At 31.6% G+C, this 23,766-nt stretch overlaps 1 protein-coding gene across 1 annotated transcript; it reads right to left on the minus strand.

Annotated features, from left to right (window-relative positions):
- Window positions 1–1,982: 1,982 nt before the first annotated feature.
- On the minus strand, window positions 1,983–16,020 carry LOC134723084 (uncharacterized). The gene is made up of 11 exons (XM_063586723.1): window positions 15,898–16,020; window positions 15,192–15,257; window positions 14,534–14,671; window positions 13,735–13,851; window positions 13,160–13,277; window positions 12,446–12,660; window positions 6,601–6,765; window positions 5,149–5,286; window positions 4,332–4,448; window positions 3,356–3,473; window positions 1,983–2,564 (listed from the first exon to the last, which is right to left on the minus strand). The coding sequence occupies exons 2-11, from the start codon at window positions 15,238–15,240 to the stop codon at window positions 2,342–2,344; spliced, it is 1,398 nt and encodes a 465-aa protein (XP_063442793.1). The 5' UTR covers window positions 15,241–15,257; window positions 15,898–16,020; the 3' UTR covers window positions 1,983–2,341.
- Between the last annotated feature and the right edge of the window lie 7,746 nt (window positions 16,021–23,766).

Raw genomic sequence — 23,766 nt, forward strand, 5'->3', positions numbered from 1 at the left:
AGTTAGTGAATAAAAGTCTTTAGGTTTTATACAGTGGCAATTCATAAGACAGTTAATGATAAGGAATCTGAATAAACACAAAATATCACTTCATTTTGATGTTTCAAGCCCAGGATGCATAGCTTCTTGAATACTCGATGAGCTATTGACATAAAGGGACGTTGGAATTTTAAAATACTAATGTTTTCTACCACAGGAATAGATTACCTGAGCTGTATTTGGCAAAACGTTTAAGAATTTTTGGTCCTCAATACTCTTCAAATTCGTACTATATTTGGTCTTTTTAACATTTTTTTTTCGAGCATCACTGATGATTTTTTTGTAGACAAAACGCGCATCATCTGGCGTAAATATAAAATTTCAATCCTGGTATCTATGATAGGTTTATATACTGAATACCGAAACTATTATGTTATTAAAGGTATGTTTGCAAAAAAGAAAGAGTTAGACAAATTGTTTTGAAGAGTTATGCTTATACAAAACTTTGCATATTTTGATATTTTCTAACTCTTAATATTCGAACAACGCTTATAAGTCCTGTATTAAGACGAAACGCGTGTCTGGAGTACAAATTTTCAATCATGGTATCTATGATGAGTCCATAATTGTCGGAATAAAAGTTAACATTTTTTTTTATAATCGTTGTGGTTTCCACTATATTAGCTGGCTTAACTGTAAAATATGTCGCGGACTGTTTTACATTTCCGCTTATATTTACATCCTGAAATCTTTTAAACACTTATAGTTTATGTCGTTTGTATTTTTTAAATATTCAATCAAAGTATTGTTAACAATGACCGCTTATATGTGCGTTTCTATATTTTGTCATGCACAATGAAAATAAGATTAAGACTGGAAATGGAGAATGTCAAAGAGACAATAATCCGACCAAATAATTAAAACACTTAAAGGCCGCCAACAGGTCTTCAACACAGCGAAAAAATCCCGTACCTGAAGGCGTACTTCAGCTAGCCCCTTTACATAAACGGCACAAGTTCAGTGATAATGGAGGCCATACTGAACTCAAAAACATATAAATGAGTTACATTACAAATCATACAAGACTAACAAAGGCCATAGGCTATAGCTACTGACTTGGGACAGGCATCAAAACGAACAGTCCGTTTTTATGAAAAAATATTGACAGTCACATTTGCTCGTTAAATGAAATATCTGACGGTATTTATGACTTGAATACACATTCCAAATAAAGGAGATTAAAAGTAATTTTGACAAAAGCAATAATCAAACGGTTTCTCATGATCATAAACAAGTGCATTTCTATTTTAATCCATTATTTGAATCCACATGTTTATCATATATATTTAATCAAACGGATTCAACAATATGGGTTAAGACAATACCTGAAACATCAAAGGTGCGCTTCATACATATACTGCACGACATTTGTTTGCATTTGACACACTATGAAAATCTGTGAAAGAATTATTTATTTTGTTAGATGGTTTGCTTATCTATTAAAACAATTATGTTTATGTTTTCTGTTAAGAACATAAGTTGTTTGATTATCACAGAAAAAATGTTGAGAGCAAACTGACTTCCATTGAGTTTGAAAATTAAATAAAAATGTTCATAAACTGATATTCATAAAAAAAAAAAGATGTTGTTTACCTTCCAACCTTTTTCAGAAAACGAATAAATAGCCAATGGACTTAACAAGTTCATTGATTTAACAGTTTGGAAAAGGTTTCTAACTTTACCTGGTAATGTGTCAAGCTCATTTGTATCTTAAAAGACCAAAGCTTTTTGAATAAGCCTATCAAGGCTTAACAGTGACGCATCTAGAGGGTTGGGGACGGGGGATTAAAACAATCTTTTTATGACGATTAATGCTGTTGAATGGGGACATACAATTGGAACCCCCTTAATCCTGGATTGGAACCCCTTTTAAAATGGTTTGATCCACCACTGCTTAATGCTTAAAAATGTTATTCAAACAATGGCCATTATTACACATGATATTGAGTATAATTCTTTTATTATAGCAAAAGATCACAGTGTAAAAATTGAAAGAAGAGTAAATTTATCAAAGTAACAGGCTTATAGTCTATGATGACAAATAGTTGAAGAGTTAAGTCACTAAGAGTAATAACAGTGGTGTACTCTGGTTGTGTCAGTTTTCTTTAGATGAGTAAAGTCACTAAGAGTAATATCAGAAGTGTACTTTGGTTGTGTTAATTTCTTTAGATAAGTAAAGTCACTAAGAGTAATATCAGAAGTGTACTTTGGTTGTGTTAATTTCTTAAGATAAGTAAAGTCACTAAGAGTAATATCAGAAGTGTACTTTGGTTGTGTTAATTTCTTAAGATAAGTAAAATCATTAAGAATAATAACAGTAGTATATTCTGGTTCTCTCAGTTTTCTTTGGGTGGCTTCCACCATCGGCACTAGTGTTGTTATGAATATCTTCGTCGTCTGTTTTTACAAATTCCTCACGTGCGCTCATTCCACGCACGCGCTGACATAATGTTGATGTGTACTGGTACAAATAGAAGGGCTTACTTGTTGGTAATACTATGTTTCTGTAGGAAGATCCATCAGATCTATTAAATAGAGATGCAATAATGTGAAATTATTATAAATGTAGACATTTTGGTCTTGAAATGCATTAAGTGAACATATGTCTGAACTTAGTTTGTTGTAAACTGCAAGTATTTTTACTTTTCTAGTAGTCTGACAGACGTTTTAACCTTGTTTTTTTCTTTTAACTTTCACAAAGGATTACTTCCTCTTTAATTTTTTTTTTTTTAAGTTTCCTTTGAATTCTCCTTTAAATATGCGACAAATATGTTTTAATCTCAAAATGTCAATAAAACAAAGACAAGGAAGACAACTTGAGATGTGCACGTCACTTGGACATTATCTGATCATTATCTCAAAGGCAATTATACTGTTCTTCTTATTTTGATGTGATTAACAACCATACTAAAGTATTAACATGAGGTATACAGTTTACATACAGAAAAGTTCCTACAAAGAAAGAATGTTTTGAATAATGACTTCTCTAATTTTCATGCTATTCTCACATTTCCTGACCGGTGTGAGAAAAATATTTCTAATTTTCTAGTGAAAAATTTGTTCTTAGCAAATGATTTGTGGAAATTTTATTGTGACGTTAAATTTTCTTTTGTTTCTTTTGAATTTTCACATAAAAAGTACACAACTTTCTTCAAATCTTTGAAAAAAAAGGATAAAAATCATTAGAGAAACAGATTCCACCACTATTACTCGTGTATTATGATATTTCTCCACTCTCGACAGTTAAATTGTAACTATTTAAAAAGCTCGGCAAGCCTCGTAAAACACTTTTTGCAGTTGTGGAATTTATATTTACCTGCAACAGTAGTATATCCTTGTGTTTCTATTATAGGTACCATCTGGAAGAATTCCGTTCTTTGAATTAGCATTGTTGTGGTCTTCGTCAAACCAATATATACTGCCTGTTCTGAATCCTATACAAATAAATTTGATCTTAATCTTTATATTTGGTAAGGATAAAGAATTTTAGAAATCTGCAAGATAAAGTCACGCGTAGTAATTCAATTATCTGTTCAATTACATATTGATACGAACTTTATTTTTCTAATACCTGTTCCATGTTGGTATTACGCTTTATTGAATAAAAAAAAAAAAGATATACTTAAAACCATTTCAAGCCTAGGTATAACCGCAGGGATATATACATTTTATTGTTATCGTATCAAATGGTACCATTTTTTTTTATCTTGATACGCATAACGACGATAACAATCTCCTTAGTAATGCATAAAATATTTGAAAAAAAGACAAAAAAACGCGCTGATTAAATCGAAAAACATAAACCACTGAGTCGTCACCAATGTCACTTTCGGTTCCTTGATATGGTCATATTAATCAAGTAACTGATTTCTCAACTTTGATAGTTTACTGACCTGTCCACACAAACAATAACATTGTTGAAACGAAAACCAATTTCAGCTCAACAGTCAGTTCTTCAGTCGTACATGATTTATAATAACCCTATCTACAATTGTCTGTTTATAAATTTTGAAATCATAAAGAAACTAAGTTTTCACCTAACACAGGAAAACTTCGCCTGAGATGGATTTGGCTACTTATATCTAAAATTATGTTCTTTCAGTCATAAAGCTGGTCAATTGTTTCGGTTCTTATAAATCATAGGCTTTTAAATATTTGGCTTTGAGGGTTCCTGGTGAAGGTTCACCCAGAAAAGCGCATTGGACGCATGAAATTATATAACGTGTTTTGAATTATAATCCTGGTACATTTGATAACTATCTTCCCAAAAGCCAATAAAAACTCCGACTTACCAGAAGGACAGGAACCCCCTTTCCTGGCAATACAATAGTTTCCACGTGGCCAGGATCCCGATCCACCATATGTTATTTTGGTACAGTAACACAGCTTTGTGTTTCTGCCGAAAATACCTGTTTGTATATAACAGTAAGACGTATATGCAAATTTATTACATAACTTTAGAATCAACTGGACAGTGTCAGATACATGTTCACAACTGTCTTTCGAGTCATATCACTTTCTAAGTCTGTTATTTAAATATCATCGTGTTGATATGCCATGATTCCTTTTTTCTTAATCAAACAATGTTCAAAGTGATCTGTTTGCGTCTCTTTTTTCAACTTATGTCTATATGTTTTTAATGCTAATGCATTTGTTTTTAATTTTGTTTTGTTTTTTGTATAAACGTTGAACGAACAGAAAGCTACAAATAATCGACAGAACTACCAGACACCATAAAATAGCACTCCCAATAATATTTCCCCTTACAAAATCACATGATACAAAAAAAACAAACACCCAACAACACATTTTTATATATCCAGAGACTTCACTTTAATATATTTTTGTTGATGGTTTGTATGATTCAAATTATTATTCCGATGCACATAATTTATAGTTACTAACCCTGTTTGAACAGGTACAAACAGTACATATTAACGTATATCGATGAATCAATCATATTGGATTTTCTAAAAGAAATCTTTGGATATATTTAATAAGTTATTACATGTTAGATTGCAGTTTTTGAATTGTGCCTTGCAAACTTTTAGCTGTAATTTCACAGATAAAAGTTAGTAAGACTATTGAAAAATAATACATCGAACTTACCATTAAAGTGATGGTTGTATCTGACATCGTTCACATTATGTATATCTTCATTATCCTGATATATACATCCTTCAGCCCATCCAGGTGGACATCCTGATTTTGATTTTGGAAGCGAGTACCTTCCACGTGGCCAGCTCACTTAAAAATTATTTTAGACGGTTACATCATGTTTTAACTAACTATAATAGTAGGGCTTATTAAGTTATAAGACTGGTATCGGTGGTGAGTTTTTCATCCACATGATTATATTCCAAAATTTACATTCTCTGAGGTTTAAATATTTTGCTAAACACAGTTATTGCATTTAAATTATTATTTTGTTCAATTACAAGCATGGCAAACTCGATACTATTCGAATGGCTTACACTAATTCTATAATAGAAATGGATGAAAAGTGCAATATCGCAGAAGCCATAAGACATATGAATATCATTCAGTGATATATGAAATATGAATATCAATTGGAAGATAACCGTGGTCATCTGAGATATTTTAATATACCCAACCATCCCGATACTGATATCCCATAAAGTTCAACCAACCCGATACTGATAATCCCATTATGGTCAACTAACCCGAGATGACGTCCATAAAACACTGAAGTCTAAAATCGAGATCTTAAACATGTTCATCAAAATGAAAAGAAAAACTTATATATACATTTAATAAAATGATGGCGTACGGAATGAGTTTCTGGAATACCAAACAAATTAATAATGTAAGAGTGTAAACAATCATGGCGTACGGGATGAGTTTCTGGAATACCATACACATTAATAATGCAATAGTGTAGACAATCATGGCGCTCGGAATGAGTTTCTGGAATACCATACATATTAATAATGCAAGAGTCTAGACAATCATGGCGCTCGGAATGAGTTTCTGGAATACCATACAAATTAATAATGCAAGAGTCTAGACAATCATAACGTACGGGATGAGTTTCTTGATTACCATATACATTAATAATGCAAGAGTCTAGACAATCATGGCGTACGGGATGAGTTTCTTGATTACCATACATATTAATAATGCAAGAGTCTAGACAATCATGGCGTACGGGATGAGTTTCTTGATTACCATACATATCAATAATGCAAGAGTCTAGACAATCATGGCGTACGGGATGAGTTTCTTGATTACCATACATATTAAAAATGCAAGAGTCTAGACAATCATGGCGTACGGGATGAGTTTTGGAATACTAGTACCATACACATTAATAATACAAGAGTCTAGACAATCATGGCGTACGGATGAGTTTCTGGAATACCATACACATTAATAATGTAAGAGTCTAAACAATCAAACGATATAAAGTATAAAACAAAAATAACATTCAAAGCCTTAGTAGTTGTTTATGCTATATCTGTTTCTTTATGTCGCCTTTAACCTGAGCGATAAATGTAGTTGTTTATGCTATGTCTGTTTCTGTCTGTCTTCTTTACATACCTATGACACAACCAGCGTTTGAGGGCCAGTCACAAACATTAATACGCCGGTTCCAGTGTAGTCCAACGGGACAGGGCATGGTATAAGAAATACCATGTCCACATTGTATGAAGGACGAACAGTCGTATGGATTGGGCAAATATCCATTGATAATTGTACTGCAATCTGAAAAAAATTACAATAACTGAAAACACCCTTCAAATGTTATAAATATTCTGTCATTGAATTATTAACTCGACTGATCATTTCGTTTAATGTTCTCTTATTACTTGTATAGTTTGATAGTACTTGAATGTTGGTTTTGGTTTTTGTTTTAAGAACTTAAAAGAAGGAAGTCTTATAATGTAATTCTATTATCTGTAAGCTACCAAAATGAATTAGACATTAAGGTTGTAGAAGTTAGTATAGTTTTAACATACAAGCGTGAACACAGATCATAGAGAGATCCTTTTTTTCCCACAAGAACTTTCTATGTTGAAATGTGGTGCACAGTGACAGCAATCCTATACCAAACACTAAAAAAGCAGCGTCTTTTATCTAATATTAAGTTTTAATGTTCAAGACTGTCGTGAAGGAGACACTTTTTTAAATCAGTGTCAATCGTTCATATATTTATATAAGTCTTATGTAGACAAAACGCGCGTCTGGCGTACTAAATTATAATCCTGGTACCTTAAATAACTATTATTTAAATAAAATTAACTATTGCCATCACATCCGCATATTGGCCAAAATACTATGACTGCATCGTGTAAATAATATGTACGTTCCTGTAATCAAATTTTGTGCATTTCAAACTTTCCATTCGGGAATTTTCTTTCAACACTTGGAATAACTTCTTTTTGAATACATAAACATGTTTAACATTGATTCTTTTAAGGGGACACATCTAACTGAGTGGGTTCAAACGCGCTGCAGAGATTAACGTAAAGCAGAAGCATGTATTGTCAAATGTTTCCGATAAAAAAATTCTGATAGCAGGAAAAGCGCTAAATAAGATGCGGACTTTAGGTGCATTTCTGCATGGTGTGATTCTAATATACATTGCATCCAAGAACCCGCAAGCATGTTACATTTATATGATTCTATTTGTGCTCCTTTGTAGTGTTAATTTCATTGTTGGCCCTGTCCACAAACAAACTGTAAAATCTTTTCAGGATCTTCCCAGTATCATAAGTAAAAAATTGTTCAAATTTCGGAAGTGTTTCTTTCAAGCTATATTATGTTTTTAAGTAACAACAGTATACGAGATATGGCAGATACAAATACAGATGATCTTAACTGCTACAACACTCAATGAAACTGATAAAATTTCATATTGATCATATACATTCAATCTTCTTCAGCAGGCAACACAGATGTTTAAAAAAGAGTTTTTAAACAACCTGGCATCATATTGCTGGTAGCACAATAATCATTGTTTCGGTAAATTTGTGTTTTTATGCCCTTTTTATTGGCATTATGTTTTTTTGTCTGTATGTCTGTCCGTCCGTCCGTCCGAGACGAACTTTGAAGGCCGTACGGTGATATATAATTGTTAATGTTTGTGTCATTTTGGTCTTTTGTGGATAGTTGTCTCATTGGCAATCATACCATATCTTCTTTTTTATATTTAAAGTACGTTGGGCATTTGTGTTGGACATGTTTATACAAACGTGCCATATATACCTATAATCTTGAAGATGATGTTGATTGTGGTCCTACTGTTATTGTTTTGAGATTTGACCTTTTAATTTTAAGGTGTAATATGACATTTCAGTGCCTTTTATAAATAACTATGCGGTATGGCCTTTGTTCATTGTCGAAGGCCGTACTGTGACCTATAGTTGTTAATACTGTGTCGTTTTGGTCTCTTGTGGAGAGTTGTCTCATTGGTGATCATACCCCATCTTCTTTTTTATAAGGAGATTGACCAACTAATCCACTAATGAGATATTGTAATTCTGACAACAACACACCAAATACTGTTGACGTACCATTACTGGTGTCTAAAACTGAACTTATCAGATTCAGCATATAAATTAATCAGTGATTTTGGAAATCAGACCCTTATACCAGTATAATGAGATATGCAAATGCTCCTTTAACTGTTTTATAGTACACAACATACCACGTATCATTGACTTCCCTTAAGTATTTCTTGTTAAACTAACCAACATGAAAACAGACAGTATTCTCCGAAATCTAACATGTCCAACGAATGCTATAGGCCAAAAACTTGTCACTTAAAAAAACAACTTTAAAAAAATGTCATCAATATAAATGTACACAAAGGTATCTGACATGTGTTGTTGGGTTAACAGACACCAGATAAAATAAAAGGGATATGTGACCATGGGACACAGATGATAACACTACTTGCAAATAAAAGATAGCGGAACAAAACTCAGTAACGGTAAAACTGACACTAGCCAACTGTGTGCTTAATCTGAATTTTGTGGTATTTAACATTGTTTGAAAGTTTCATACAATTTGTTTGTGGAAAACGAAAGCTAGGGAAAGGAGAAAATGATTTCAGCAATTTTTCCATTTATAAAGGGTCATAACTCTCGAACAGTAAAGATGAGGCCACCAAAATTCAAACTTAATCAATGTTTTGTGGTAATAAGCATATAAGTTTCATAAAATGTGTTTGAGGCAAACGAAATTAAAAGAGAGGAGAAAATAATTCCTTATTTTTTTTCCATTTATAGGGCATAACTATGTCGATTCAAACGTTATCTGTGTTTTATGTTAATAAGCATTATATATAGCTTTGAGCATTATGTATAAGTTTCATAAAATTTGTTACAGAACGGAAACCAATTTTGGGACATACGGACGGATATTGGTAATTTTAAATACCCTTCCTTCATGGCCGGTTTGTGTATATGTTATTTGGGAGGGGGTCGGTGTTGACCTAAAACATGTCATCAAATTTTTAAATAAAGCTATTATTATTATTATTATTATTATTATTATTATTGATGACGGACATAAAAAAGAATATCACAATAAAAAAATTTGTTCACTTGCTAGAGATCATTATTTTATTTTCAATATGATTATTAAAGTAAGAATTTTAGATGAAGGTATTTCACAAATATTATAGATTATCGCACCGCGGGTATATAATCTCGTAAAATTAAAAACAACATGTTTAATAATTTCATGCACCCGTAGCGCTTTTCTGGATTTAATTTCATCAGTTATATATAAGTGAAAAGTAAAATGCTTCTGTTAAAGGATTCTTTATTCTGTGAAAGATATTGTACAATATACATTCATTAATTACGGTGCATCAATATAAAGTACCTCATATATTAGGAGGAAAATGTACAAAACCTACCTGCCCAAACATATTCAATCATCAAGAACAGAATTAACATATTCACCATCTTGATTCGTTCCTATCTGATCTGTTAAACGTAAAATGAAATACTTTTTGTGCTAAAATAACACGACGGATGCGTGGGACAAGATATGTCTGTCCTTCCGTAACACATGCTATCACCACAAGATTTGTCTTTATTTTTTTTTTAGTGAGCTATATATTGTTTGTCTTTCTATCGTTTTTCTTTTCCTAAGCTGTTTTCTGTTCATCCTATATGATTGATTACTCATCTGATGGCTTCCGCTTCTTGTTTCTTTTTAAAACGGATACCCCTTTAGAGAAAAGAAGTATTCGTGTTTTTGTTGGAAAAAGTCCAGATATCCTGATAAATCATTTGGAGATCTGGGCAATTTTTGTCTTGTCGATTTGAATCTTCTTTCCATGGAGTACAACTTGCCACTAGTTTTCCTGTTCAAGATGGAACAAAGTTGCCTAAATAAAGGCAACAGTAGTATACCGCTGTTCAAAACTCATAAATCCCTGGACAAAAAACAAAACTAAAACTGTAGGAAACGCATTAAATAGAAGAGGAGAACAACGACACAACATTAAAATGTAAAACACACACACACACAGAAACGGACTAAGCATTAGACAAAATCCTATGAGAATAACAAATATAACATCAAAACCAAATACATGAATTTAGAATATATAAGTACCGTGACACGTCTTATAGTAATGTGAATTCACACTAAAAAATAAGAGAAAACATACGACACAACGTTAAAATGTAACATACAAAGAAACGAACTATAATATAACAATGGCCATATATATGACTTGGTACAGGAAATTTTTAAAGGAAAAATGGTGGGTTGTACCTCGATTTGTGGCATGCCGAACCTCCCTCTTTTATGGCCATGTGAAATATAAAACGGTCGATCTTCTGTATTTTTAAAACATGTGTTACCTATTGTGGTGTTGACAAAGTTCGAAGTGTTTAGTTTTGTTTTTGTCATTTATAAAAAAAAAAATGGTAATTTTTCTTTGAAGATTGGCATTTCAAATTACAACAATGGATTCGGATCCACAAACACTCCCCAGTCTGGGTCTATATGAGTAAGGGGAAAGTGTTTATAAATAGCTTAGGAGTGTTAAAATAAATTGAATCATAGACTGGAAAAGGTAGATGTTTCGTATGAGCCTCTATGGCTGATTGGCGTTTCTGGTTATTGCAAGGTTAATTCATTTGACACATGTTCTGTTTGTAATTCTATTAGAGTTTCAAAAGACAAAAAAGCAAGACAAATCATTTGCACACATTTGCATATTAAGAAAAATATAATCAAAGATTTTATTTTTAAAATTAGGGTTACTTTTTACTTTTTCGAATGTTGAGCATGTTCCAAGTTGTTTATAAGTTCCGTTATTGTACATCCTGATCGTCAGTAACTTTTTTTGTCGTTTTATCTTATTACATGTATATAATACAAAAAAAAATAGTGTTTTTAATTGGATGTGACATCAACCGCAAGACAAGAATAACTTTAACGAAATCTACTAAAGGACAACATTTATGAAATACAAAATGTATATTGACAAGTGTATATGACTTTTGTGATTACATTTACAGCAAATCCGAACCCGTTTTCTATGACCGCATTAAAACTTTATCTTTATACTTTCAGTTTGCATATGCTTTATATGTATTTTGTCTTCCGATTATTTCAATTAATTGCTTTATATTTTATGCAGGAAATTAAGTATGAAGATGTAATTATATGTTCTTGAATAAATTTGGGTGATGAATGTGGAGTAAAGTGGGGATTTGTTTAGGTTAGTTAAGGTCAAAATATAGAATGCCTGAAGCTTTCATTCTGAATTATAGACCTCTTTAACATATAATGTCTATAGTGTCAGTTAGAACTAGAATTAATCTTTTTGAGACAGAGCAGGAATGATTTTTTTGTATTTGATTTTATTGTCAAAACGATATGCACAACGAAATAACTGTGAAATAAACAGAAAATTTTATTAATTTGTTATATGGTTCACTCATCAATTAAAGAAATAGATTTCGGTTTTCTGTTAAAACCACAATTGGTTTGCTGATCACATGTTTTTTAATCAAATTCAAATTTTCGTGAACTAAGTTCTTGGAAACAAGATGTTCCTCCTTCCAACCAATCGGCTTAACTAATTCATTGATTGAATAGTTGGTAAACCAACTGAAACTAGGAAATGTTTCATGTCCATTAATAACTTGAAAGAACAAAGCTTTTTCAAATAAGAATATTAATCTATGCAATTTCCAATGTAATTTAACAATGGTCATTATCACACATGATATTGATTATACTTAATTAATTATAGACAAATTTACAGTGTAAAAAGAGAAACAAGTAATTCAGGAATAAAGTTTAAAAACTACTAAAATGAAATGTTTTCTTCCGGTGTTGGATCATTGTCAGAATTCATCAAAGTAACAAGCTTATAGTTTATGATGACAACAATTGAAGAGTCATTAAGAATAATAACAGTAGTGTATTCTGGTTGTCTCAGTTTTCTTTGGATGACTGCCACCATCGGCACTGTAGTTATGAGTATCCTCATCATCTGTTTTCACAAATTCCTCACGTGCGCTCATTCCTCGCACACGCTGGCATAGTGTTGATGTGTAATGGTACAAATAGAAGGGCTTACTAGTTGGTAATACTATGCTTCTGTAAGAAGGTCCATCAGATCTATTAAACAGATTGGCAGTAATATGAAATCATTATAAATGTAGATTTTCTTGTTATGAAATGCATTAAGTCATTAAGTGGGGTCTTTGTCAGAACACAGTATGCAATTTTGTTTTCGATCAACCGAAGTATTCTTACTCTTCGTTTAGTCTAACAGACGTTTTGAACCTTACTTTTTACTTTCATTTTTCATACGAACTTTTACATTGGATTACCTCCCTTTTATTTGATTTAGTTCAATTTGAAACAATCAAAATATTACAATGCGGGTTTGCCTGTACAAAGTCAGCATATGACAGCTGTTTTTTTATCCATTTGATGTGTTGGGGATTTTGATTATGACATTGGATAAATGGCTTACCGTTTTGAAGTGTCCTTTGATTTGTTAAATAAGGGACAAACTCATTCTCAAAATGTAAAAAAAATTATCTCAAATGCAATCATACTTTTCTTCCATAACATTTCAATCAAAGAAAGAATATTTTGAATAACGATATACCTGCAACAGTAGTATATCCTTGTGTTTCTATTATATGTTCCATCTGGAAGAAATCCATTCTTTGAATTAGCATTGTTGTGGTCTTCATCATCCCAATAGATACTGCCTGTTCTAAATCCTATAATAAGAGTTTTGTTTTAATTTTTTTTTTTTATCTATTATCATTTTATTTACAATATTACCATTGCAACCCCAAGGACAGCTGCATAGATATAATTTGTATGCTATTAGTATCAAACGTTACCAATTTTACTAAATTGAATGAACAGTTCGACAACAATGATCTGTTTAGTGATGATCGAGGCCAACATATTTGAAACAAAAACATAAAAGAACCTGTTGTAGAGATGATATCATCGAAAAGATAAACGAGAGAAAAACATAAACGTTTTTTTACAATCACTTGGTCGATGCCATTTCTGGTTCATTGATATGATCAAATTTAACAATCAACAGATAACGTAACTTTTAATTGTTCCAAATATTATCTTTTTCTAACGCTTTCTTAGCGTAGACATAAATACTAAATGTTATATTCCATAACTTCCGAATACCAATAAAAATTACAGACTTACCGGAAGGACATGAACGACCATATCTCGCAATACAATAATTTCCACGTGGCCAGGATCCTGATCCACTGTAGGATGTTTTTGTACAGTAACACAGCTTCGTGTTTCTGCCAAAAATTCCTAGTTGTATATAACAGTAAGTTGTATATCTATCACATAATTTTAAATTTATAAGGCAATTGTCAGTGATTTTCACAACTGTCTTTCAGATCATATCAAATTCTACCTCTGTTATTCAAATATCGTCTTGTTGATATGCCAGGGTTTATTTTCGTAGTCTAGCAATGTACGAAGTGATCTGTTCGCGCTTTTTTTCAATTTATGTATAAGTATTTTGAATGCTAATACATGTTATTTATTTATTTTTGTTTATATTGTTTCTTGATTAAAGGTTGACCGGACCAGAAGCAACAAATAAACGACAGAAATACAAGACACCACAAAAAAGTTATTCCAGTAATCGTTTCCCCATCAAAATCACATGATGCAAAAAAAAACATCATTTTTATATATCAAGAGACACCTCATAAATGTATTCCTGAGGATGTTTTGTATGATTCAAATTATAATTTCGATGCACATAATTACAGTTGATAAACCTGTTTGTATAGCTACAAAAGGTACAGATCAACACATAAAGATAAATCATTGAATTTGGATTTCCTATAATAAATATTTGGATATCTTTAGTAAGTAAATGTATGTAAGATTGCTATCGATTTAATTATTTAATGCTATCATTTCACAAATAAAACGTTTATATATAAATAAGACTATGAAACAGATAATACATCGAACTTACCACTGAGGTGATGGTTGTAGCTAACGTCGTTAACATTATGTATATCTTCATTATCCTGATATCTACATCCTTCAGCCCATCCAGGTGGGCATCCTGATTTTGATTTCGGAAGCGAGTACCTTCCACGTGGCCAGCTCACTTAAAAAATGAGTATAGACGGTTATATATGCAGCAATTTTTTAAGTAGCTAAAATATAAGGTTTTATCAAGGTGAAAGCCTTGTGAGTTTTTCATCCACATTATTATATCGCCAAATTTACATTCTCTGAGTTTTGCTAAAAATAGTTACTAGTTTGTAATCAAATTATTATTATGTATAATTAATATTAATACATAAATTGATTACTGGCCTTTTTATATTAAAGTAAAATTGTATGACGTGTATAAATGATTGAAAGCACAAGGTAGAACTACTTAAATCTGTTCTTTTTTTATAGACCAAAGATATTAATATCGAAGAACCAGAGGAAAATTTTGTTATTCATATACATATATATCCATAGCTTCATTTTAACCGTTACATAAGTAATTTCAGAGGGAAATTTGTGAGACACAGGAAATCATCAATATATAAGTGAAAAGTGAAATGATTTTTTTGAATGATATTGTACAATATACATACATCAGATATCTTAGGATGATAATGTACAAAACTTACCTGCACAGACAGATGCAATCAACATGAACAGAATAAACATATGCTCCATTTTCGTGCCTATCTGATCTATAAAAAGTAAAACGATTTTACATTTAAAAATGCTTGTATATGACAGTTGTTGTCTATTCGTTTGATGTGTTTTATCATTCGATCAGGGGTTTTCCTTTTTTAATTTTCCGCGGATTTCAGTATTTTTATGATTTCACTTTTTACTTTTATGTTAACAAACCACGTTTGTTGCAACACATGGAACAGGATCTGCCTGACCACATGAGATTACCACAGGCATATGATACAGTTCTATTTTTTTGTGAGTTATTTATATTGTTTATCTTGCCGTCCAGCTTTGAGTGTGCCAAGCTGTTGTCAGTCTGTTTAACTTATGAGGTTTATTCCTTATCTAATGGCTTCATTTTCTAGTGTTTTTTTTAAAATCGAATACGCCCCTAAAAAAAGAAGCATATATGTTTTTGTTGAAATATATCTTGATATTTTAATATCTCCATATTCTAACTTTATTCTATCCTTTCGGATAGAACATCACTAATGAGTCTGTTGTGAATGAAGCGCGCGTCTTGAGTACACCATTTCAATCCTGATATCGAGGATGAGGTTATGCAGTTTTCAACTTTAAAAGACACTTAATGAGCTGACGCTTGACATAACATATTTATTTTACATTGTAAAACATTAAGATTGTACATACTTTGATACTTTTGTCTCTAGTAATTTATCCGCAACCCGAACATAAAAAAGATGACTCTTTATGTTAAGCCTATATCAATTATATATGAGCGGAAATAAAATCATATGAACGGAACAAAAACACACTATATAAATCGATCTTTTAACTACAAGTACACTATTGGTTTAAATGATATAAAAAAAATAAACAGTTACTTATTGTATTATTTCTATATATAAAACACAGAAAAGAAAAAAAAAAATTCAACCCCAAGAAAACTGAAACCATGACTATTTCCCGTAAAATTTCAAAACCTTACCACCAAACCTTTAAACATGAATAACGAAGAACTACATGTAGTTGAAAAGCACAAGCACTTAGGAGTCTATTTTTCTAATAATGGTTCATGGAATGTCCATATTAATTATATTGTACAGAAAGCATACAAGAGACTTAATATATTAAGGAAAATAAAACACACTTTAGATAGAATGACCCTGGAAAAAATATATATATCGTTTATAAGACCTATCATTGAATATGCTGATGTTATCTGGGATTCAGGAAATCAATCTTTAATGAATAAACTTCCAGTTGGACGCCGCTCGTATAGTTACAGGGGGGACTAAGCTCACAAGTGCGTCGATGTTATATAAAGAAACCAAATGGGAGAAACTTTCAGTTCGAAGAAGTAACCACAAATTAATATTGCTTCATAAAATTTTAAATAATAAAACCCCAAATTATTTGCAAGAGCTATTGCCTGGCTATGTCTGTGGTCGACACGACCACAGTACAAGACAAAGTAATAATCTATTATAGGTTAAATCACGTACAAATCTTTATTCTGATTATTATCTTCCGTCTCCCATCAAATTATGGAATCATTTACCTTTAAGTGTTAGAAATTGTGAATCTATTTCTCTATTTAAGAAACAAATTTGTAATCAGAACGATCGCGTCCCTTTATACTTTTATGCTGGATGTCGGAATGGCCAAATTCTTCACGCGCGACTTAGAATGAATAGTAGTTCTTTAAACTGTCACTTGTTTCCAAGAAACTTAGTTACTTCCCCTAAATGTCGCTGTGGTGACTTAGAAACTAGCTCACATTTTTTATTATTTTGCCCATTATACTCGGACATAAGACAAGAGCTGATAATATCATTTGCAAGCCTAAAACTAACGGCACTAATGGACACCGAATTTCTATAAAATGGTTCAGATACAATTTCGAACGAAGAAAACATTAGTTTATTTCTCATGGTACAAAGGTTCATTATCAAAACTAAAAGGTTTACAAACTAATGACTCACACAATAAACCTGTAAGCATTTCGTCTTATCAGTTGCATTTTTATTTACTTTTCAGTTCATTATGTAACTCAACTGACAATATCAATATTTTTATTGTGTAACAGAGCATGTAGTTTTGATTTATTTGTGTATAATGTATTTAATTCTACCAAGGAAACAGATTAATATAAGCAATTGTTGCTTGTTTCTGGATCCTTATTGTGTATGTGATTATAATTTATACTTGTATATACCAAAATAAAAATATTGTTTACACCAAAAGAAAGAGAAATACATATATCTAGACTATATTATACCAAAGAATGATTTTGATTTGAAAAAAGTAAACATTAACTGATTGTCCTAAAATTTGAATGGAAAACAATATTTGATTATAAATTTTTCTCAAAATATTCCAGGGGGGTAAACATTATATATAATGAATGTCTGATACAGTGCTGAATGATTTTTAGGGTTGTCATTTCACATGATGGTTATAATTATTGTATTTTTGTTTTGAATAGGCTTCTATAAAATTTCTCTACACATTCCACTATTCCAAGTACAAAGTTCAAATACAATTCACATTTATAATATATATCTCTTCTTTGAAATTTCCTTATCCATAATATTCATTATGCATTTTCTTGATTATGCATAATTGTGCTTTTGATTTTTGTTTTACTTTTAAAATACAGGTCTGTCTTGAAGTTGTTATGCTTTATAAAAAAAATAAAAAAAATTAGTAACTTAATAAATAAGTTGAAGTTGTTTTATGAATTTGTTTTTTGTTACTTGTCCTTAGTGAGTGATTACATGTTAGTTAAATATGATTCATATATATTTTTAAAAAGTTGCATAGGGCTTTCGTTTTTAGTGTCTTACGCAATGTACATCACAATAATGTTATTTTTTGGTCTAATTTGATATTTACTTAATATTATCCATATGTATTCTATGTATAAGAATCAGTTGTTTCGAAAATGGATCACCATCTTTTTCAATAACATATATTTATATTTCAAGTATGCTGTATATTTTTATAGAATGGTTTTTGTTTTTACACTAATCACAACCTTATTCTTTTTTTCTGGATTCGAGCGTTCCTGATAAGTCCAATAAGTCCTGATAAACCGCGAAAATACTGTACTTGTGTACCACTCCTAAATTGTTCGGAGATCCTGATATTTAATTGTGTATTTAATCTTTGTCTTGTCAATTTGAATCTTCTTTCAAATGAGTACAACTATTCACCAGTTTTCTTTTTTCTAAATGGCGACCAGGTTCCCTTAAACAGACGTCCGTTTATAAATTTTGAAATTATAAAGAAAGAAACTTAGGATTTAACCCCTCAGGCAAAGTTGACCTTAGATGAATTGGGCTATTTGTTTCAGTTATTGTTTTGACATATAGCTCTTCAACTGCTTCGGGACTTCTACATGCCCCGGATTTCAAATTTTTGGCTTTGAGTGTTCCTGGTGAAGGTAAAGCCAGAAAAGCGCATTAGACGCATGAAATTATTCAACGTGTTGTTTCAATTTTTTTACGGACGCATGCAATTATCAAACGTGTGGTATTCAATTTTTTGCCTAACACAGACGATGTTCTAACTTTAAAAAAAACATGTGTTACATATTTTGTTTAGATTTGCTTCCGTCATTGTGAATAAAGGAATATTTTAGCTTTTTTCACAATGGTAATTGTTCTTTTAAGATTGTAATTTCAAATGAAAACAAAAAATTCAGATCCTCAAATAATATTAGTAAGAGGAAAGTGCATATAAACTGCAAAAAGCCCAGGAGTGTAAACAAGCAATTGCGTTATATCACTCATACCACATATTCCTATATGTTTCGTATGAGTCTCTATGGCTGATAAGAGTTTCTGGCTAATGCAAGGTTAATTCATTTGACAGATGTTCAGTTTGTAAAGTTATTAGAGTTTGAAAAGATAAAAAAGCAAGACGATTCAATTGCACACATTTATATATTATATTACATTCGTTTATTTTAAAAAATGAAGTTATTATGTTCTATTTTCAATGTTGAGCGTGTTTCAAGTTGTTTTAGTTTCCTGATAGTCGATAACTTTGCTGCCTTTTTATTTTAAAACATGCATTTTATCAATAAAGTTTTGTTCCTAATAGGATGTGACAGCAACCGGAAAACAAGAATTACTTAACGACATCTAGAGAATAACATGTAATCTAAACAATAGACAATCATTTATGAAATACAAACTCTATATTGTCAAGTGTTTATGACTTTCGTGACTACATTTACAGCACATCCGAGCCCGTTTTCTATGGCCGCAATACATTACAACTTTATTTTTATATGTTTAGTTTGCATATGCTTTATATGTATTTTGTCTTCCGAGTATTTCAATTAATTTCTTTATATTTTATGCAGGTTATATAGTATGAAGATTGCTGATTGATTGTCGGTTGCTTTAACACCACATTAGCACAAAAACCATGAGCCTATATCGCGACGAGAGCTAATTCGGATATTTTTACAATTCAAAGCATATTATATATTTTACATTTTATGGAAAGTTTCAATTTCTTTTAAGAATGCAACAATATTTGTAAATGGAACATTATTAGATAAATCATAGATAGTATTGATATATATTAAATGCTTCCTATGAATATCAGCAAAGTCAAAAGAACTAAACATGTTTTATTGTATACTTGCAGTTACAAGGTATAAATTGTGGTTCTACTTTTTTAATAAGATATTCATGTGTTATTCTAGTATGACCAATACGACATCTGGAAATGACACACTGATCTTTTCTGCACATAATATTATTGAAAGGTTTTCCTAAATTAGGTTTAATTGCATGAAGTTTATTATCATCTGTTTTCCTCCATTCATTTTTCAATATTAATATTAAAAACAAATTCTCTAAAATTATTAGATCTAAAGTCGGTATATGGTATATCACAGTTAGATAAAGGGTCACCCAGAGCATGCTTTGTCTCAAGGCTGTGTTTTAAGGATTCCAACATGACTCGGCACCCATAGGAATATTATTTCTTTAAGAAGAATTCTTAAATTCCTCATTACAGATAAAGTTTTGCGAATTGTTGGGTTTTAAATTTAGTATATTGTATAGCTTGTAAGCATGAAAGTGAATCAGATCATATAATAAATTTGGATTTATCTGAAGGGGCAATAAATTTCAAAGCCAAAACTATTGCTTCTGTTTCAGCAGTAAAGATGGATCCATCAGAAGGCAAACAGAGAGTTGCAGCTCTGTCCCTGAAGACAGCAGCAGATTCAACTCTGTCGCCATCTTTTGATTCATCAGTATAGACAGTTGAAACATCTGAATAACTGGCTTTAATTTTAGCATAGTGTTGCTGAATTAAAAGAGGATTTGTTTTATTTTTATTGTTTTCACGGATACCAAATATCATTTTTGGTTTGGGAAGTTCATATGGAGGACATTTGAAAGTTTCAACTTGAACAATATATTTTAAATCAAAAGAAGGATATATATAGTATGAAGATGAAATTATATGTTCTTAAATAAATTTGGTTGATGAATGTGGAGTAAAGTAGAGATTTGATTAAATTAGTTAAGGTTAAAATCTATACGCTGTTATTCTTAATTACAGACCTCATTAACATATAATTTTCATAATTTCAATTAGAACTAGAATTGATGTTTTAAAGATAGAGGTAGAGCTTTTGGTTTAATTGTCCAAAAGATATGCACAACGAAATTACTGTTCTCTTGGATGTGAACTCAAGCTTTTATAAGAATTCATCGACTGAACCAGCTAATACACATCCTGCAATTATGATCCCAATTCACAGCTTTTATGTTCGTCCTCTATTACCTTTTACTTTACGGATTTAAGAAACGATAAAAACCACCTAGACACATTTCGGATATCCACGTGCATATAAAACCGTATTCATAAAAGAGATGACCAGGATAATGACGAACGAACGTACGAAAGCGTAACTTGACGAATCGTACGAAGCGGGGGCGGTAGTTTATACATATTAATGAATTAATCCAACATAAACTCGTCCAAGTGAAATAAATTGCATGGTTCTGCATGTAGTATAAAGAAATATTATCTGCATGTTTATAAGCTTACTCCAATCATTCATAGATTAATGTTTGCTACAATAGAAAAAGGTGCACTCGATATCCAAGACTCTGTTTTAAAATTTGAGGTCCCAAAAGTGTTTTTTGGGGGTATGAAATGGTGAAAGCATAGATATCAAATTTTACTATATTGATATAATTTATTTTTAATTTTAAATCTTGTTTTCTTTTCCGACATTTATCTATCTTCGTTGGATTATCCCCCCCCCCCCACAGACAAGCCAGATAAGGCTGATTACAAGGAACCCTGATCAAATCAAAGAAATAAGTTCCTAAAATTTGTTTTTTTAAATATTTTGCACGTCGTAAAAGGGGATGCTATAAAAATAGATATTGAAGTTTATTACTAGTGTGTTGATACTTTTGCTAATCAAAGTGCAGTTGCATCTCTTATGGTTATTATATTTGCCGCTCATTTAATTAGCTTATTCATAATAATTGCAAATTTATACGAATACTATTATCCAATTTACCACGCATACGGGTGAGGGTCCAATCTTTGAGTACTAAGGGATATAACCCTAGAAAAATGGGACCAGATCATCCCACCCACGCACACAGATGGACCTAATTTACATTTCAACTGGCTGAGTATCACATTATGGCATTAAACAAATAAAAAAAATCAGACAATATAATTAAAACATCCGTTTGAAATGTTGGTTTAGACTTTCTTGAGACAAATACATTTTTTTGGTGTGACATTTGTCCAATTGCTATATAATAAGGCTTCATGTGAAAATCGACAATTTAGAACAAAGCTCTTATTTTAATTTATAGTTAACATGTAATTACCGGAAATTAAGTTGTTTTGCACCTATTTTTCTACACTAAATCAATGAGTTTATCACTAAACGAAATCTTTCCACATTTCAAACGTCAAAAGTAATGACCTATAGACTTGAAAGGCTTATTATTGGGAAGAAGCGACATACATTATTTCTCGCCGAAACTCCAAAGCGATAACCAAGTTTACAATTTACGAATGACATACATTTGTACTCCTTGCCTCAACAGCTTTTTCTGGATTTGAATCGTTTATTGTATTTCCGTTAGTTCTACTATTGGCGTCCAGGATCATAACTAAAATTCTTAAACGAAATTTCCTTCAACGAGGACCAAAACTGCATTGGCTAGAGGTATAAGGTAGGATTGAGATCTCACAAAACAGGTTTAACATAGCCGCATGTTTGCGCCTATTCCAAGTCTCTGGCCTTTGTTAGTCGTGTATGTATTCTTTAATTTTAGTTTGTTTATTTGTGTTGGAGTCTAGTATGGCGTCCATTTTCATTGAACTAGTGCATAATTTTATTGAGGGGCCAGCTGAGGCCCACCTCCGAATGCGGGATTTCTCGCGAAGTTGAAGGCCTTTGGTAGCCTTCGTCTGTTATCTCTTTGGTCAGGTTGTTGTCTTATTGAAGTATTCCCCATTTCCATTCTGAATATATTTAGAAATATATCTGGCTGATTTTATTTTGTAACAGCGGTCCAGGTTTTTGCCTAATGGTGAAAGGAGAATATGTCATGAAATCACAATAAGGCTTGCAATTTCAAGGGACCATTTTGATTTCTTTTTGTATTGTTATTTTGTGATAATTTAACAGAAATACAGCCAATTGCATTGATTGTGTAGGTAAAGGTAGAATCTTTGATTAGCTTGCTTGTAAGCTAAACAATGAAGTCAATATTATATAAGGTATACTACCCTCCTTTTATTATGGGTCAAAGAACGGCCTTCAACACGAAGCCTTAGCTATTATGTATTTTTTTCATAAGCTTGGATGGGTGTCGGGGATGTTCTACCTCACAAAAGCTATTGGTATTTTTTTTATACACATTAGTATCTGCATTTATCTTATAAATTTGTTGTGAGGTTCCAATGTCGTCATTTGCATTTGTGATGGACCAAGTAACCCTTGTATGAAATCTGATGACCAGTTTAACACTAAAAAGATTGCTCCGTCAGAGGTTGACAAGTATGATAAAAGACTACCATATGAGTTTTAGGGGGAAGAACAGGGGGGGGGGGGCTAGGTTGAAATTTGAAAAGGCAGGACATGAATGTGGTGAAAAAAAGGCCGGATGACAATTTATGTAATAAAAAAGTCAGGATAAACTAATAAAAAAGGCAGGACCGAATAGGGTGAAAAATAAAAAGGACAGAGACAGAGAAAGTGCAGGACAACATTTAACATACTGCCCCCACCCCCTCCTCATTTAAAAAAAAACATTTTTGAACGGGTTAAAAAATCCGGCATATTTTTTATATATTAACTGATCGATGAGATTACATATAAAACTTGAATACCCAATTAAAAAGACAGATAAAAAAACTATCCCACAGCATCACATTTACATATTGTGCATTCATATCTCAGTACGAGTATAGTAAAAGTTGTCGACGCACTCGAATACTCCTGAGCGTGATGTTTATTTCATCATGCGTCCAACAACTATAAAAAAC

This window comes from Mytilus trossulus, chromosome 6 (assembly GCF_036588685.1).
Source record: "Mytilus trossulus isolate FHL-02 chromosome 6, PNRI_Mtr1.1.1.hap1, whole genome shotgun sequence".
NCBI classification, from domain to species: domain Eukaryota; kingdom Metazoa; phylum Mollusca; class Bivalvia; order Mytilida; family Mytilidae; genus Mytilus; species Mytilus trossulus.

Coding starts and splice junctions, on each gene's coding strand:
- LOC134723084 (XM_063586723.1), bottom strand. CDS start 15,240: ATGGAGCATATGTTTATTCTGTTCATGTTGATTGCATCTGTCTGTGCA. Junction 4,449..5,148: donor ATACAACCATCACTTTAATG/GTAAGTTCGATG, acceptor ATATACAAACAG/GTATTTTCGGCAGAAACACA. Junction 3,474..4,331: donor AGGGGGTTCCTGTCCTTCTG/GTAAGTCGGAGT, acceptor TTATTTGTATAG/GATTCAGAACAGGCAGTATA.